The 19753-nt window shown below is 42.8% G+C and overlaps 1 protein-coding gene across 1 annotated transcript in view; it reads left to right on the forward strand.

The window, feature by feature from the left end:
* The window catches only part of LOC137326173 (sodium/potassium/calcium exchanger 4-like), a 224129-nt gene that overhangs the window by 180913 nt on the left and 23463 nt on the right, over positions 1-19753 (forward strand). The window contains exons 9-12 of the mRNA XM_067991046.1: positions 699-752; positions 11461-11606; positions 14717-14869; positions 19401-19567. Of these exons, the coding sequence (XP_067847147.1) occupies positions 699-752; positions 11461-11606; positions 14717-14869; positions 19401-19567 (520 nt within the window). The remainder of the gene's footprint in view (positions 1-698; positions 753-11460; positions 11607-14716; positions 14870-19400; positions 19568-19753) is intronic.

The following is a 19753-nucleotide window of genomic DNA, read 5'->3' on the forward strand; positions in this document are numbered from 1 at the left end:
ATATTAATGATAATCTGTAAATGTAGCTCTGAGTTTTCCTTTCCTAGACTATATTCAATTTAGTGTTAAGATATAGATATAGATAAGTATGATATGGAGAAGATATAGAGAAGTCTTGGCAATGTATACATATGGTAAAGTGGCTTGTTGTTTCAGTGCACGAAGCGATAGGACACAAGTGTTGACCCAGCATGGCAGGCTTTGAATCATTGGAGGGCCAACAGGGGTTAGTGCCAAGCAATGGTCAGGTGCTTTGCCATGGGGGAAATTCCATGGTGATTCACCCCAGGTGCTCTCACGCACCTCCTAGCATCTGGCTACAGAGCAATACTGGCAGAGACCTTGAACAAGTCAACTGTCTCCATCCTTGACTGGGAAAGTTTTCTCAACAGTTTGTGTACTCATGCCATTGATCTCAATCCTCAGCCTCAGATTCCTGACATACACAGAGCAAGAATGCAAGGGACAAAGAGCAGAGGCCAGCAGTGTAACGGCAAAATCAATCCGTCCTTAAAATTGACCATTCCAGGGAAAAATTGAGTATCTTCCCATGGATATCTCCAGGAAGATTTTTTTTAATAGGTGCATTCACTTAGCATCTACTACACATTGCTGACAACCATACTGCGTTACGGCTTCATATGTATTATCCATGATCTATATCTTCAAACCAGTGACACTCTGTTTATCTCTTTGAGGTGGGAAGGCCTTATCCTGACCCTAATGTATGCAGGTTATATTCTTGTGATGAAGTAAGTATTCTACTTATTTGTTTTAGCTGCTTGATCAGATTCCTTGCTGTTCTAGTATTTTCTTTGATATTTTCCACACTGCAGCCTTCAATCTTTGTTCCCTTGTTGTCTTATTTATTCACAAACTTTCCTATGCTTCAGCAGCTCTGGATGTTTGAACAAAAGAGATAGCTTCCTATAGTCTTGATCATAAATATTCAAAATGCAATGAAGCTGCAAAGACCTTAATTTGTCTAAGTTTATTCAATGTTTCTGATTTATATCTTAAATGAGAAGTCCTAATATATATTGAAAGGTTTAACGCCACTTTTTTAACAAATTTGTCTCTTTTCCTTCCCCCATCTAACCCTGCTAGTCTTCCATACTGTCTTTGTCAAGTCGGGAATTCAGATACAATAATCGCTAAAAGTAGCAACACAAAATGATAAGGCAATAAAGATTGCAAACATTTCTAGAGGAATAGAGTACAAAAACAGGGAAGTGATATTAAATGTATATAAAACCTTGGTTAGACCACACTTTTGTGGGGGGGCGCAATTTTGACTTTGTGCGATAGTGTAAAACGGGTGATAGCGAATTGACTTCAATTGATATTAAAATCAGAAGAAATGTAAAACAGGCAGCCAATTCTCTACCACCCATTTTACACTATCGCACAAAATCAAAATGACCCCTTTGGAATACTGTGTGCAGTTCTAGTCTCCATACTACCAAAAGGATATTGAAGCACTGGAGAAAGTGAGAAAAGATTTACCAGAATTAAGAGGTTGCAACTATCAGGAAAGATTGAGCAGGCTGGGGCTCTTTTCTGTGCAAAAGAGAAGATTAAGAGGAGACTTGATAGAGGTCTTTAAAACTATGAAGGGGTTCGATAGGGTGGATATGTAGAAATTGTTTCCACTTTTGGTGAGTCCAGAACAAGTGGGCATAAATATGAGATAGCCACTAACAGATCAAATGAAGAATTTTGGAGAAATTTCTTTCCACAGAGTGGTGAGAATGTGGAATGTGAACGGTCGAAGCAGGTAACATTGCTGCATTGAAGGGGAGGTTTGATGTGTACATGAGGGAGAAGGGAATCGAAGTATATGGGGGCAGGATGTGAAGAGGTAATTAGAGTGGGAGGAGGCCTGCATGGAGTATAAACACCAGCCTAGACCAGATGGGCCGAACGACCTGTTTCTATGCCGTAGATTCTATGTAACCACATCAACAATACTCCTTCGCAGACCCGCGCGCAGCTGCCCTTGAGTAATGCTGGAAGGAGCTCGTACTCAAGTCAGCTTTTCATATCTCCCCAGACATTGCTTCTGAGGCTGACAACCTTGTGCTTCGGGGAAAGCCTGTGTAAAATTAAAACCTGGTGGTTTTAGGTGATAATCCAACACAGCCACTATATAGCTTCCAGGCCTCCTTATGCCACCCATATAAACCAGAAAATCGATCATCAGGTTATGTTTTCTCATGGGAAAACCAATAAATAAATCATCCTTTCCATGACTGGAATACCCAATTTATATTTCATATCCTCCTGCCATCGCTGCCTTTTTATTCTAAAACATACCGAGCACTTTTCAAACATACACCTGCAGCCATTTCACTCAGTTGAAAAGTATTTACTGCAGTTTTTCCAGTCTTACTGATTTCAAAAACTATTAGTTGAGGAAGGACGGCAGTAAGTCTGACTTTAGCTATATACAGAGAATATTGGCTACCTGTGAGTGATTCAAGGCGAGAGTGGCCTCGAGGGAAGTACATTTTGTTCATTTTGAAAAATAATAGACTTAACATTGTTTTATTTAATGTTTTCGTGGAATCGTCAGATGGAGACCCCATGAGTCGGGTCTCTTGTTGCTAAGTTGCTCCTGTGACATTCCTGTGTGTCCCGGATCAGCTTCACAGAAATCAACAGGGGCCGTGATTTCAAATCAGCCTGAGAACTGACATGGAGCCTTGGGTTGAGTGTTAAAACCCACCTCTTCCACCAAGCCTTTGGTTACCCCTCCTAATAGTTCCTTCTTTGGCTTGGCACTCGTTTCCTTACTAATCTGTGATGCAGTTTGGGATGTTTTTCTTTCTACGTTTAAAGGCATTCTATAAATGCAAGTATTTCTTGTTGCTGCTGTTATGCACTCATAGCCAATAGCAGCTATCCTGTGGTCGGGTGGCTCAAACCGGTTTGAATATTCATTCTTCCTGTATTGACAGTAAATAGTAAATCTTTTACCTTTTCAGACAGTTGCAGGTTGGTTATACTTCCAGCTACTTAATAAAGGAATAAAGGAAAAGTACGCAAAATAAGAGTTATCAGATTAGGTTTTCCAATCAGGCATGGAAGTACAGCAGAGAACACACGGAGCCTCCCCGACGTTATGAGCGCTGATCCCACCTTAATTTCTGGGATCAGCCGTATTAAAATATTGTGCGCGCGTTCCAGGCATTTGAAATGCCTCTGATTGGGAATATCGATTGGGGGACTGGGAAATACTATGCTGCTGCAGGATTTAAAGGCCTGCAGCCCTTTTTTTAAAAATTCATTCTTGGGATGTGGGCATCGCTGGCAAGGCCTGCATTTATTGCCCATCCCTAGTTGCCCTTGAGAAGATGGTGAGCCGCCTTCTTATTTTTTTATTCGTTCATGGGATGTGGGCGTCGCTGGCGAGGCCGGCATTTATTGCCCATCCCTAATTGCCCTTGAGAAGGTGGTGATGAGCCGCCTTCTTGAACCGCTGCAGTCCGTGTGGTGACGGTTCTCCCACAGTGCTGTTGGGAAGAGAGTTCCAGGATTTTGACCCAGCGATGATGAAGGAACGGCGATATATTTCCAAGTCGGGATGGTGTGTGACTTGGAGGGGAACGTGCAGGTGGTGTTGTTCCCATGTGCCTGCTGCCCTAGTCCTTCTAGGTGGTAGAGGTTGCGGGTTTGGGAGGTGCTGTCGAAGAAGCCTTGGCGAGTTGCTGCAGTGCATCCTGTAGATGGTACACACTGCAGCCACAGTGCGCCGGTGGTGAAGGGAGTGAATGTTTTGGGTGATGGATGGAGTGCCAATCAAGCGGGTTGCTTTATCTTGGTTTGGGGTCGAGCTTCTTGAATGTTGTTGGAGCTGCACTCATCTAAGCAAGCGGAGAGTATTCCATCACACTCCTGACTTGTGCCTTGTAGATGGTGGAAAGGCTTTGGGGAGTCAGGAGGTGAGTCACTCGCCACAGAATACGCAGCCTCTGACCTGCTCTCGTAGCTACAGTATTTATATGGCTGATCCAGTTAAGTTTCTGGTCAATGGTGAACCCCAGGATGTTGATGGTGGGGGTTTCGGCAATGGTAATGCCGTTGAATGTCAAGGGGAGGTGGTTAGACTCTCTCGAGTTGGAGATGGTCATTGCCTGGCACTTATCTGTCGCGAATGTTACTTGCCACTTATCAGCCCAAGCCTGGATGTTGTCCAGGTCTTGCTGCATGCGGGCTTGGACTGCTTCAATATTTGAGGGATTGCGAATGGAACTGAACACTGTGCAATCATCAGCGAACATCCCCATTTCTGACCTTATGATGGAGGGAAGGTCATTGATGAAGCAGCTGAAGATGGTTGGGCCTAGGACACTGCCCTGAGGAACTCCTGCAGCAATGTCCTCCGGCTGAGATGATTGGCCTCCAACAACCACTACCATCTTCCTTTGTGCTAGGTATGACTCCAGCCACTGGAGAGTTTTCCCCCTGATTTCCATTGACTTCAATTTTACTAGGGCTCCTTGGTGCCACACTCTGTCAAATGCTGCCTTGATGTCAAGGGCAGTCACTCTCACCTCACCTCTGGAATTCAGCTCTTTTGTCCATGTTTGGACCAAGGCTGTAATGAGGTCTGGAGCCGATTGGTCCTGGCAGAACCCAAACTGAGCTTCGGTGAGCAGGTTATTGGTGAGTAAATGCCGCTTGATAGCACTGTCGACGACACCTTCCATCACTTTGCTGATGATTGAGAGTAGACTGATGTGGCGGTAATTGGCCGGATTGGATTTGTCCTGCTTTTTGTGGACAGGACATACCTGGGCAATTGTCCACATTGTCGGGTAGATGCCATGTTGTAGCCATACTGGAACAGCTTGGCTAGAGGCGCAGCTAGTTCTGGAGCACAAGTCTTCAGCACTACAGTTGGGATGTTGTCGGGGCCCATAGCCTTTGCTGTATCCAGTGCACTCAGCCGTTTCTTGATATCACGTGGAGTGAATCGAATTGGCTGAAGACTGGCTTCTGTGATGGTGGGGATATCGGGAGGAGGCCGAGATGGATCATCCACTTGGCACTTCTGGCTGAAGATGGTTGCAAACGCTTCAGCCTTGTCTTTTGCACTCAGGTGCTGGGCTCCGCCATCATTGAGGATGGGGATGTTTGCAGAGCCTCCTCCTCCCGTTAGCTGTTTAATTGTCCACCACCATTCACGACTGGATGTGGCAGGACTGCAGAGCTTTGATCTGATCCGTTGGTTGTGGAATCGCTTAGCTCTGTCTATTGCATGTTGCTCCTGCTGTTTAGCATGCATGTAGTCCTGAGTTGTAGCTTCACCAGGTTGGCACCTCTTCTTGAACCGCTGCAGTCCAAAAGGTGAAGGTATTCCTCCAATGATGTTAGGAAGGGTGTTCCAGGATTTTGACCCAGCGACGATGAAGGAACAGTGATGTATGTCCAAGTCTGGATGGTGTGTGGCTTGAAGGGGAATCTGGAGGTGATAGTGTTCCCATGCACCTATTTCCTTGTCCTTCTAGGTGGTGGCGAAGAAGCCTTGGTGATTTGCTGCAGTGGATCTTGTAGATAATACGCACTGCAGCCACGTGGCACCGGTGGTGAAGGGAATGGATGTTAAAGGGGTGGATGGGCTGCTGATCAAGTGGGCTGCTTTGTCCTGGATGGTGTCGAGCTTCTTGAGTGTTGTTGCAGCTGCACTCATCCAGGCAAGTGGAGAGTATTCCATCACACTCCTGACATGCTTTGTGGATGGCGGAGAGACTTTAGGGAGTCAGGAGGTGAATCACTCACTGCAGGATACCCAGACTCTGACCTGCTCTTGGAGCCACGGCATTTATGTGGCTGGTCCAGTTAAGTTTCTGGTCACTGGTAACCTCCAGGATGTTGATGGTGGAGAGTTCGGTGATGCCGTTGAATGCCAAGGATGGGTGGTTGGATTCTCTCTTGTTGGAGATGGTCATTGCCTGGCATTTGTGTGGTGCGAAAGTTCCTTGGCGCTTATGAGCCCAAGCCTGGATGTTGTCCAGGAGTTGCTGCATGCAGGCATAGACTGCTTCATTATCTGGGAAATTGCGAATGGAGCTGAACACTGTGATGGAGGGAAAGTCATTGATGAAGCTGTTGAAAATAATTGGGCCTAGGACACTGCTCTGAGGAACTCCTGCAGCAATGTCCTGGGGCTGAGATGATTGGCCTCCAACAACCACAACCATCTTCCTTTGTGCTAGGTATGACTCCAGCCACTGGAGAGTTTTCCCCCGACTCCCATTGACCTCAGTTTTACTCGGGCTCCTTGGTGCCACACTTGGTCGAATGCTGCATTGATGTCAAAGGCAGTCACTCTCACCTCACCTCTGGAATTCAGTTCTTTTGTCCATGATTGGACCTAGGCTGTAATGAGGTCTGGAGCCGAGTGGTTCTGGCGGAAACCAAACTGAACATTGGTGAGCGGGTTATTGGTGATTAAATGCCAATTGATAGCACCGTTGACAACTCCTTCAATCACTTTGCTCATAGAATCATAGAAAGTTATGGCACAGAAGGAGGCCATTCGGCCCATCATGTCCGTACCAGCCGAAAAGAGCTCTCCAGCTTAATCCCACTTTCCAGCACTTGGTCCGTAGCCCTGTAGGTTACGGCACTTCTTGTGCACATCCAAGTACTTTTTGAATGAATTGAGGGTTTCTGCCTTTACCACCCTTTCAGGCAATGAGTTCCAGATCCCCGCCACCCTCAGGGTGAAAAATGTTCTCCTCATCTCCCCTCTAATCCTCCTACAAATTATTTTAAATCTATGCCCCCTGGTCACTGACCCCTCTGCTAAGGGAAATAGGTCCTCCCTGTCCACTATAACTAGGCCCCTCATAATTTTATATACCTCAATAAAATCTCTCATCAGCTTCCTTTGTTCCAAAGAAAACAACCCCAGCCTATCCAATCTTTTCTCATAGCTAAAATTCTCCAGCTCTGGCAACAGCCTCATAAATCTCCTCTGTACCCTCTCTAGTACAATTACATCCTTCCTGTAATATGGTAACCAGAACTGCACGCAGTACTCAAGCTGTGGCCTAACTAATGTTTTATACAGTTCCAGCATAACCTCCCTGCTCTTATATTCTATGCCTCGGCTAATAAAAGAAAGTATCCTGTGCCTTCTTAACCACCTTATCTATCTGTCCTGCCTCCTTAAGGGACCTGTGGACATGCACTCCAAGGTCCCTCTCTTCCTCTACACCTCTCAGTATCCTCCCATTTATTGTGTATTCCCTTACCTTGTTTGCCCTCCCCAAATGTATTACCTCAAACTTCTCCAGATTGAATTCCATTTGCCACTTTTCTGCCCACCTGACCAGTCCATTGATATCTTCCTGCAGTCTACAGCTTTCCTCCTCACTATCAACCACACGGCCAATTTTTGTATCATCTGCAAACTTCTTGATCATGCCCCCTACATTCACGTCCAAATCATTAATATATACTACAAAAAACAAGGGACCTAATACTGAGCCCTGCGGAACCCCCCTGGAAACAGCCTTCCAGTCACAAAAACACCCATCGACCATTACCCTTTGCTTCCTGCCAATGGGCCAATTTTGGATCCAACTAGCTACTTTCCCTTGGATCCCATGGGCTTTTACTTTTTTGACCAGTCTGCCATGGGAGACCTTGTCAAAGCCTTGTTAAAATCCATGTACACTACATCAAACGTGTTACCCTCATCTACCCTCTTTGTTACCTCCTCAAAAAATTCAATCAAGTTTGTCAGACACGACCTTCCTGTAACAAATCCATGCTGACTGTCCTTGATTAACCCGTATCTTTCTAAATGATGATGTATGCTGTCCCTCAGAATTGATTCCAATAATTTTCCCATGATAATTGAATGGGATTAAAAAGTCAGGCACCGCCAGCATTGTTCTCGTTGTATCAAAGCAAGTTCTTTTGCAATCAATGTTTGTGATGCCAGGGTTCACTAGCAGCATGCGCAGTACATCGGGGAGTGGATTAGCATCGCTGAAGGCCACCATGGAGATGTGACAACTCGAAGGATATCTACAGCAGCGGCCTGTGTGACAGAAACACTTACGGGTAGACTGCGCTTCTTCCATGGATGCTTATACTGTTGCCATAGACATATGAGGTGGCAGATTGGAGAGGGTTCTCTCCTTTTGGCCTCAACAGGTTTGCTGACCATGAGGCAGGGCTTCACTGATCTCAATGGTACAATTAGTTCTTCTTTCCCACAGATCAGTGGCCATGCTGAGAACAGGATTGTGCATGGATGTGTGCTGTCTAACCAGCCCCCACCAATGCCTGCATGTATGGCAATCAAAAGAGCCTGCAGCAGGCCCGTATCGGGGGACTTAGCTGTTGTGAAACGAGAGCCACTCCAGTTCCAAGAGGTTCCTATTGGAATGCAGAAGCCAGTTACTTCGCACCTTTCTACCCCTCTCATAGCATCTAGACATGGGCTGAAGCTCAGAAGGGAGAAGGTGAATGAGTAGAACAGATATTAACTATTTCAACAGAGTGTGTGAACAATTCGGATAGACATCACAGAGAGGCAACCAAGATGGATAATATCAGTAGCTTTAAGAGGGAGTATTTGGAAAGAAAATCATTAAGGGAGATAGATAGCGAACTGTATATTCTATTTTTGAACTCTGAGACTGGTCAGATGGACCAAAATGGTCTTTTTCAGTCCTGTATATTCTTATGTTATAGGGCGGGGTGCAAATTTCACTCACAGACAGGCAGATATAAAAATAAATAGCATGCATTATGTAGAGAATAATAACTGGGAGTGATTTGAAGGAAATATTCTAATTGAGAGGTTTAGACAGTTTCAATCACTCCCACCCAGTATTTTTATACTGTACATACATGGCAATGTTATTTATTGTATCGACCGTGAAGCATTAGATTTGTACCATCATTGCAAGATTATTGCAGGAATTTAATCTGCAGTGCATTATTGGGAAATATCACTCTGTATATTAAAGGGATAAAGTGTTTTTTGACCTCTAGCAAGGTTATGAAAGGACTCCAAGTCAAGACTTTGATTGGACCTCATACTATTTTGTTCTTAATGATCCAGCATGAGCTCACTGCAATCCAGTGTTCATTTGTATGTCTCTGTTCAGTTACATGGCCACGTACTGGGCCCCATTGTAGGGTTAGGCTCATATTGTTCATGAGAGGATTGTAGAGCATTTTTTAAAAATTGGGTTTTCATTTCACACTACCACCAATGCAATAGGAAATAGATTATTAGTGTTACTAAAAGTCAGGTTTGTATGAAAGAGAACTGTGTAAGGCTTTTGAATTCCACTCACATTCTCCTCAAAGGATATTACAGCACAACCCTTTACCTTTGACCGTAAAAGAATCCTTTATCAACAAACACTCGACCTATTATTGCCATGCTGGGAATGTCCCAGACTTTTATACATGCCGGCAGCATCAATAGCTTTCTGTCTGTGACACGGAATCTACTTTGTCCTTCAAATAGAAATAGGAATGATTGAAATACACAACCATTTGATATTTTTCCCAGAAGTTTCAATACTTTTTATTTATTAAGAGAGAAAATGACTCTACGAACCAGCCCTATCCATAGTGGGTGCATGCCTGAACATTACTTCAGGGGATTTATTTTACAATCTAAGAGTGGAAATGTTTAACTTTTACCACAGCCTTGCTTAGGGCCTACCAGAGACAATAAAATATACAGGGTCGATTTTGACCCTACCCACCCAGCGGAAACTGGGCAGCTGGGCAGTTAAAATCGCCCAGGTAACTCACCCACCCTGGAACTGCCAGGAGCTGATCTGCTGCCATTTTAACCTGTTCCACTGGGCAAGCGGCAAGGGCACCTGCCCAAAGCTGGCGAGATCCTCCTGAACAGATGTCGGGTCCTGATGACGCCATAGGGACTCGACTGCAATTTTTACTGGAAGGCCTGAGTGGGAAGTGGCAGTGAGTTTTGAGGGTGAGGCCAGAAGGTCAATTAAATTATTTTTTTTACTTGTGGTGCTAGAAGAAGCAGGAGTGTTTCTCCAGGCTCCACAAGGAAAGGATAGGCCTCCACTGCAGCAATCTCGACCCCACCCCCCCAATTGCAGAGACCCCCGCTGAATGAACTGACAGCCGATCCTGCCACCTACCTGGTCTTGGCGGGCGATCTCTGGGCTGCGCAATTGTCCGCCACTTCCCGCTGACATTCTTGCCCGGAATGGGTGGGAAGTTGGTTAGCAAGATTTAAATCAGATAAAATATAGGGGGCTTTTTTGTTGCAGCAGATGAGTTTTGAACTGACAACAAGGGGTTGATTTTAACACCCCCCCTCCCCCAACCTGCGAAACCAGGGGGACTTACCCACTCCATTCCTGCCCAGATGTGGCCAACTGCAATGCAAGTGACAAGGAAATCTGCCAGAAACCAAATATGCTGATGGCATCACTGGGGCCCGACTGCTATTTTTATCTGAGACCCAAGTGTGGGAGCAGTGTTGACTTGTCCGCCAGACCAAAACTGCCTAGAGGGCCAGAAGAGGCCCAGTAAGTTAGGTTTTTAAAATTTATTTGAAGTTTCCTTGTGGGCCAAGAGGAGCAGGAGCGCTCCCCTGGGCCCCACAAGAAAGCCCTGGTCCTCACCTGCCCCGGGCTTCTCCCCCCTCCCCCTGACCACAATTACCCTGCTGAGCCCCCTTCAATCCACTTACCTTGTGCTGGAGACTGTTCTCATGGGTCCTGAGTGACGGCCTACGAGCCGTCCGTTTTTAAAAGCTGGGCAGCCGCTTGCTTCCGATTTCTCGGCCGTTTTGGTTAGGAAGACGGCATGCGGCATGCTAATGAGGCCCGCCCGTTAAAATCAGCTGAGCCTCCCTGCTACCACTCCCAGTCAGATCGGCCACTCGCTAGGCCACGTTCTCACCCCAGAGTAAAAATCAACCCCCTAATACTCATCCACCAAAAACTGGCCGGCAGTTAAAATCAGGACGTAATTCATCTTTTTAACTTAGATCCCTAATACCTGGAATTGTTTGTATTTCTCGCCCTGTATCCTCTGAAGAACAATCATATCAGTCATGACTACTGACCTGTGATGGGGCAGAAATGGCATGCAGAAATCCCTTAGCACACATACTTCATACTCACCTCCTTCCAGTTTAAACCAGGAGAGGCATTGATGACATTGTGGGCTGAAGACCTGTCATCGTTCACAAGAATAGCACCCTGGAACTTCCTTGACAGGGAGAGAAAGAAGAGGTTTTTAAAATTTAAGTTCTAAATACATTTTGGCACTGCAGTTATTACTTGTATGTTGCGGGGTTTATTGTGGAGTTAACTATATATACCATGGATAAATATGTACTGGGTGTATGTGTATAAATAATTCTTCTTACAAATAGGAATAACTGCAAAAATGATGAGATGTGCTGTTTAATTTAATATTTACTCACAGGTTCAATACCAAGATGCAGAACTATTTTGTGAGCAAGCTGACGAAGAATGTAGCAAATGGCAATGTTGTCGGCAATGAAATGGAGGATGGTAATGTTGACTCTCCAAATATTTGTGATGACCCATTACTCCCATTGTTACATCAAGGTAAGGCTAACCAGACAGAGAATGGCCAGTAAAAACTTTTAAGTCCTCACTTAACATAAAATTCTTCAACATGGCTTTTAAAAATATAAATATATATATATATATATATACATTGGACATCTAATTATTCTTTGGCTTCTCCAACCATTTTTAGGCACTTTTGTCAAATGCTATTCATTTTTATTGTAAAGCATTTTAATGACAAAGTGAATTTTCTTTTGAAAGTTAATTTTTGAGATTAAAAGCTCATTGGAATGGAACAGGGGGCCATTCAGTTAAGTGTAAAGAATTGTTGGGCGGCAATGGCAATGAACAGTTGAATCAAATGCTTTACATTTAACATTTTTTGTAATACAACTAGGAGCAGTAGCATTCCTAGGAGTGAGTCTATTGAGAAGCTGAAGGCTGCAAAGATGCTGCTTTTTCATTCTGAAGATCTCCTTCGCTGCCTGTCTGCTGGGAAATGGCGCCAGTCACAAAGTGATTCCTCCTCTTTCACCGGCGTCCTCCCCATTCTTCTACTGACGGCATGATCCGTTCGCACACAATGCGGTAACCCAGCTTGAATCTAGGAGAAATCTTTGCGTCTTGCCCACCTTGTGCCTTCTAATATGCAGGAGGTGCCGCAGAATGTGCCGCAGAATGTTCCACAGGTGATGCTGTGAAATGGCCAGTTTCTCCCCCACCCCCCAGCAAAGAAAGTCATTCAGAAAAAAAAAATGAAAACTCATTTTTGCTTTTCTTGTTTGCACTGTGCTCACTTTAACACAAGCAAAAGCACTGTTTGCAAGTTTATCCAAAAAAATGAATAAAACCCTATCCAAAAGGTGCATTGACATCTGTAGTTTGTTTTGCAAGACACCTTTACCAAGTCATTAAAGATGTGGCCATTGATTTGATGATCTCATCACACCATAGCACAAACAAAGTTCAAATAAATTAGAGGCGGAGCGAGGAGCCTACTCAATAGCTGCCTAACCAGCCAATTGGGGCCCCTTCAATAGAGGATATCATCAGACCCCAATCCTGCGCCTGTCTCTGAACAAAAAACATTTTTTAAAAGGACTCCTTTCAAATAACTGCAGATATTATCAGATCATTTAGCAGCAGGATTATCGAACACAGAATCAGATTGAAATCACAGGCCATCCTTAAACTCTCCATTTGCAATTGGAACTTCATTAGATGACTTTCAAATAATAAATAACAAACACATTGTACTCCTTAAAGCGCTTATTCTAAATGTGTAAAAAGTGCAATTTGAGCACAATGCAGTGTACAACTTCCATTTTAAATCATTCACCAATCTTCCATAGTTAAGCATTGTTCACTTTCACCTGTGGTTCATTTGCTCACTTTCCTGAACACCAATTAATATCTTTGAACTGTTCTCCGTCTATCTCACTAACTGTCATCAGAATTCTGTCTGTTTAGCCTTACTCTTTTATAACATCCTTCTTAATACTGTCTTGTGCATACTGGCTCTTGAATGCTTAATACCTGCATCTCTTAGTTGTTAACAGTAACTGCAGTAAATAACAATTAACTGTAATCTCTCTTAATTCATTAAAAATGGCCCAGTCTGATAACAAGCCTTCTCTAATCATGACAGTAGCAATATAAAGGCTTACGTTATTGATATATTTGGTTGTGCTGTCTCTCCTGAGGGCCAATACTTAGTTACCTGCAAACTCAGAACAGTACTTTAGAGCAATTAGGTGAAATATGAGTTTATGCAGAACTTTGAGTTTTGGTAACAGGCCTATCCGTTATTTTTAACTTATTTATGAACTTTACAGGAACGAAACAGTAAGACATGCAGATACCAAGGGATCTGATCGTTACAAATAAACAAATTGCAGATCTATATAGGAAAATAGGCAAATATTTAACCATTAACAATCAAGCTACAAATTCAGTTTTGATTTTTTTTAAAGTTAATCACGCACTTAGAAATACTACTCTGTAATGTTCCAAAATTAAATTTAAAACTAGGGAATTACTAAAGGCAACAGAGAACAGTTCTGGAAAATTCTGAGCCTTATTGTGCTTTTAGGGTAAAGGGAGGTATCATAGCGCCAGGAAAGATAAAGCATATGTACATAAGCTGTGTGGCAACTCTGGCAACAGAGTGATTGCCTCTTGTTCACAGACCCAGGGATCAAACACTGGGCTTCACCCCTATTCAGACTCGCTTATCTTATCTAGGCAGGTTCCTGTGGTTCTTGGCCAAGTGGCTGGCGTTCCATCTCAAGAGATGTCGCTATTACTGGGGGAAGAGATCTGACTGTCCTCACAGGTGCCCCCTGTTGGTCAGCATCAAGCATTATTAATACAGCCCTTGGAGAAAGCCATGGCTCAGATGCTCCCACTCTCCTACTGAAGAAATTCAGCATGGAGACAGGAACATAAAACATGTAACTACTTACAAATTTTTTTTACAATGCTCTCAGAAAGGCACTAATTCATACCGGAGTATAACTGCATAAAGCATAAGAGACCCTCTAGCCCCCACCAAATTGGCCGTCATCATGTGTGAGCCTGGTGAGTGTATATTACAGTGAATATGAGGGACATAAAATTGAGCTCAATCCAATACCTGACGTACACACATATGCATTTTTTAGCAGGACAGTAATTTGGAGCCTAGCTGATTGTTTCCCTGCCGTAGTTCAGGGGTATTGAAACTAGTTGCAGCACCCACACTGTAACTCCTTGCAGCACCCACACTGTAACTCCTTGCAGCACCCACACTGTAACTCCTTGCAGCACCCACACTGTAACTCCTTGCAGCACCCACACTGTAACTCCTTGCAGCACAGACCAGGGATTGAATCTGGGACATTGCTAGTCTGCATGGCTCAGTAACACACTATGGCATATATTTATCTCCTAAGGTATTTGGTTTAAACCAATTTTTTTGATACAGAGACATTATATAATGCCATCCTTACATGTGATTATTGAGTAGGTATCTTTTAATTATATATTTCCCTTGATTGAAAAGCATTCTAATTCCTAATTATATTCTACATGAAAATAATAAAATCCTGAAATACAACCTCATTTGACAGAGATTTACTTTCAATTTGTTTATGTGCAATGACTAGTTCAATCTGCCAGTGGTGTGGACAAGGAGGTCTGTGCAGCAGGGAAATGTGACAATATTGAGAATGGAAATGTACCTCTGGATAAAAATATAAAAGAAGATGGCAACGAGGATGGAAATGAGCCTGCGCTCACGTCACCTTTTTCTCCACCAGGTGAGGAGTAATGCAACATTCTCTGTGCAACAGAAATGAATTCTGTTTGTACATAATATAGTAATCTTTAAAGGCACTGAGATACCTATAATGAGTTAGAAATACAATTAACCAAAGTACAATTGCATGATAACCAACATTTAGCAGTGTCTACCCTTCCTGGGATTAAATATTTTGCACAGCCAATGAAGACATAAAGGGGTTGAATTTCTCCGGGAATTCTCCTAATTGTCCACCATAACTTTGGCAGAAGATCCATGGAAAGCCCAAATTACGTAAACAGTGTTTACGTAATTTCTCCGGGGTTTCCTTGGATTTTCTGCTAGGGTTATGACGGATGATCGGGAGAACCCCTGCGGAAATTAATGGCAGTTTAAACAGTAACTTCTTCCACAAATTAACCACAACGTGCAGAGCTATTAGCCAAGTAGAGGATGTGCCAATGTGATGAGATAAATGATCTATCTCCACAAATGAGGCTAAATAAAAACTTTGTTATATTCACACAGTCACAAGATAATTACAGGCGAGGAAGATCATTAGGCCCTTCTTAGTTCATTCATCCAGAAAGACTCTACATTCCTTCCATTGCCAATTCTAATTGTTTCTTAAATGATTCCACTACTCCATCTGGAAGTCCATTCCGTGTGTTACAAACATATGAAAATGACGGGCAGGAAACGACCAACTGGTCCATCAAGCCTGCCCCACACTCAAGATGACTACTCTTCGTATCAAGCAGAATTTCCAGATATCGGTCTTGATTTTACCTTTTACTAGTTTGAACCTGTGCACCCTTGACCTACTCTTGCAATTTAATTTAGAGTAATATTCCGAATGTACCTTTTCCATAACTTTAGCTATCTTGTATACCTTGATAAGATCATTTTTCAGATGCAACCTACCCAAATGGGCTAGATTTTGGTCTGGGCCCATTTTTGGCACTGTGCGTCGAGAGTCTCCCAACCAGGGAGGCCTGAGGATCGATGGAAATTGTTCCTTGGGCCTCATCAGCAAACTCGGCACAAGTTGCCGGCGATGGTCACACCTCCACAGGCAGCTCACCTGAGCCAAGACATCAATGTCGGGCCACCTGCCTCACCGGCACTGGCCCTCAGGTAAGTTCTAGGAGGGGGATTGGAGCAGGCTGTGGGGAAGTGGTGGTTGGGGGGGGGGGGGGGGGGGTCCGAATATGATTCCTGTGGAGGTGGAGAAAAAGTCCTGCTCCTCGTGGCTCCAAATGAATGTTTTTTTAAGAATTTTTTTTAACTTACTTTTCATTGACAGCCGCTGAAGAATTCTGTGTGGGCCTGCCCCCTCATTGGCAATAAATTTCTTAATGGCGTCCTTCAACAGGAATTAGGCCCATAATTTACATATTTATGGCACCTACCACCTGTTTTAGGCGTCCACCTGGGATACCCAAAAAAAGGACCCAAAGAATTTATCAATGGGACCAACTTCTGCTCCCATTGGATGCAGGCAGTCGCACTGCTAAATTGGTATGCTCTGCGGCCATTTTATGCCTGAAAAATGGGCACAATGCATACCAATTTCTACCTCAATAACTCCAATCGCTAACACTAAGGATCAGCCTTGTAGCTCTTCTCTGCACTGCCTCCAGTGCTTGAATATCTCCTTGTTTCTCGGCCATCAAAAGTGGACACATTATTCAAAAGTCGTGGTCTAACCAGGGCACTGCATAGTTTAATCATAACATCCTCTAACATATATTCTACTGCTTTAGCTATGCAATTCAACATTCTATTGGTTTTATTAATTGCTGCTGTGCAATGTCGGACATGTTAAGTATCAAACTTACTTAGGACTCCTAGATCTCTTTCAGCTTCATCATTAGTCATTTCAACACCATTCATGTTGTATATGTTCTTCCTTGTGCCAAAATGATGATGCGCGGATACTTCCTCTAAGAAGGAAGGGAAATGCCTCCTATCAACCAGTTCCTAATGGTAAAACTCTCTCTTTTAAAAATGATCCTGATGGCAGGCTCTTTCTTCAACATGTAAATAGGAAGCTGAAGAGAAGATGTCTTTCATTTTAAACACATCTAAAAATGTAATGGTGGTCATTTCTATTTGACTACAATTTGACTCTTAGGGCTGTTCAAATGATTGACATTGTAAAAAATAGTTGAGAAACATCTTTGTTGACAACAGAAGTTTTAAATTGTGTCATTTATCAACTCTCAATGGCTGTCAACATCTTCCCAAACTTATTAAAATTTGCATTTCCAAAACTGAACATTAGTAATTGAAGCTGTTAACTTGGCCAACCAAACCTATCTTGAAATATGTCTAGTAAATACCTGGTCAGCCTATGCTCTCTATATGCCTATAGAGACATTCTTGTTTGTCTGCTGCTCCACAGTTTTAGCATGGGTTTTGTTTTCACCCTGAAACAATCCTTTCTCAGGCTAAAACACAGTTGAAAATGTGACTATCTTGCTTATTGAGTGTGGAAGGTGTCACTGCAGGATTCTCATCTGAATGCCAATCAATTGCTTCTATGTGGAGATGAACTTGCTTCCTTGGTAACCATTAGAGGTGGTTCTAGTTGTACCTTGAGACATATTAAAGTGTCTACCACTGTCTATTGAGAGAACCTCCCAATATTTTAGGTCTTCTTCATGAATAGAATACATTTCCCTTCCTTCCACTCCACCTTCAGTGGTACAGCCTTCAACTATCTTGGCCCCACACTATTGAATGCACTTCCTAAACTCCAGCGCCTTTCTACCGATCTCCCTCCTTCAAAAGCTTCTTCAAAATCTACTCCACTGTAGAGTACACAGTGTCCTGTGAGATGTCTGACAGTAGTAATTACAACTGAAAGTGCCCTTGCTATCACCTTGAAACATTAGTAAGTCGTATGTAATTGGACAGGCAGCTTGCCAATGCACTAATGAAAAATATGTAACCTTTGCCTTCGCAGTGCTTTTCCAGTTCATCTTGTTGGCAATGTGGTGGAGCTGGGGCAAACCAATTAATGGGGCAGTCACTCATGTGCACTCAGTTTAATTTGTAGACAGACATTGTTCTGGGCCCTTATTTCATAAATTACCTCGGATATGCCACATGCAAATTGTAACTGTATGAAGACGTTAGATAACCAAAGGCTCTAAAGTAATCATAAATAAGCAAGGCCCCTTAATCAATTAATTAGAAAGAATGGTTCTGTATACAGCCATTCACTCTAAACCTCAAATTATTTTAACAATCTGCATGCAGGAAAACTGCAAATCAATGCTACCAATGTATTACTCTGATTGAAACAGTAACCTTTTATTTCATGTACTTCCTCATATTAATGTGTTCTTCTTCTCCTTTATAGCCCCCATTCTACAGACTGTTCTCTAGAATTGGAGGGGGGGGGGAGGTTGGATGGAGGGTATAACGGAGAAGAAATGATGACACGGTGGCTGCTACTACGCCTTTACACTATTTTGTACCTGCGAAAAAGGCCAACAAAATCAGACCTGATTGATTCTGTTACTTTTGCTTTTCTCTGTTGGAAAGTGACTGGCCTTCATTCAGATAAACAATAACGTGATAATAAATAGAAACAGGTCATATTTCTTTTGCGAATTTACATAAAGCTTTTATCCAAGGTGTGATACCTGACAAACTTATGCTACCTCTAACCTGCTCACTATCAACAAATGTAAACAATTTTACAACACCAAGTTATAGTCCAGCAATTTTATTTTAAATTCACAAGCTTTCGGAGATTTCCTCCTTCCTCAGGCAAACATTTGCCTGAGGAAGGAGGAAATCTCCGAAAGCTTGTGAATTTAAAATAAAATTGCTGGACTATAACTTGGTGTTGTAAAATTGTTTACAATTGTCAACCCCAGTCCATCACCGGCATCTCCACATCATGACTATCAACAAAAGCATACATTCGTAGCAGGAGAGATGAGTTCTGCAACTATTGTACCTAATAAACGGTAATATGGAGGAGGGTAAAAGTCTGAATGAACTCAGTAGCATTTTTATCATAATGATTTGCATACAGTAAGACATCACCTATTTTACTGTGCTATAATGTTTTTACAATAAAAGTTGTATCTTCACATCTCTTTAAATCAGAATTTAAGTATTCATCAAGTTTACCGAGGAAAACTTTGTACTGCCAAACAAGTCACACATCCAATTTCATGGCACTATGAGGTGCTATCAATGTGAGTAAAATGTTAAGGCCAAAACATAAGACAGAAATTTAATCTCACCATAAACTTCAGAGTATTTAAGTTGGCAATGTCAGTCACATTTTTTCCAGGGCCACTAAAATTGTCTGTGATTTAAATTCTCAATAAATGGACTGACGACTGAAGGTCAGTAATTAGAATCAGTTGCTAGTGTGTACTGGAAGAGGTTACAAAGCTTTCATTGGATTTTTTTAACAATTTAAAAGGTAGTCTCTATTTCTTCACTGTGTAAAATCTAATGCACTGAGTGCCTGCATCTTCCCTCGCATTTCTTATAGAATCATATCTACATTTTATCTACAGGAGGATGCTTGAATAAGATGAAGTGGCTGAGTTCATGGCCAGTGCTGATTGTGCTATTCTTCACTGTCCCTAACTGTGCAAAACCTCGCTGGGAGAATTTCTTCATGCTAACCTTTTTCATGTCCACCCTGTGGATTGCAGTCTTTTCCTATTTAATGGTGTGGATGGTAAGTAAGAAACAAACAAAAAAATCGCACCATTTAAAACATATTGTGCTCTCTTGAGTTAATAGAGCTTATTAAGGGATGACATTTGCAATAGTCCCTAGCTACTAAGATTCCAGATGTTGGAAGTGTAGTGATAAAAAGGGAGACATGTAGTTTAGAATGGTGCAGATGTATTGCTGAAAACAA

Source organism: Heptranchias perlo, chromosome 10 (genome assembly GCF_035084215.1).
Source record: "Heptranchias perlo isolate sHepPer1 chromosome 10, sHepPer1.hap1, whole genome shotgun sequence".
NCBI lineage: Eukaryota > Metazoa > Chordata > Chondrichthyes > Hexanchiformes > Hexanchidae > Heptranchias > Heptranchias perlo.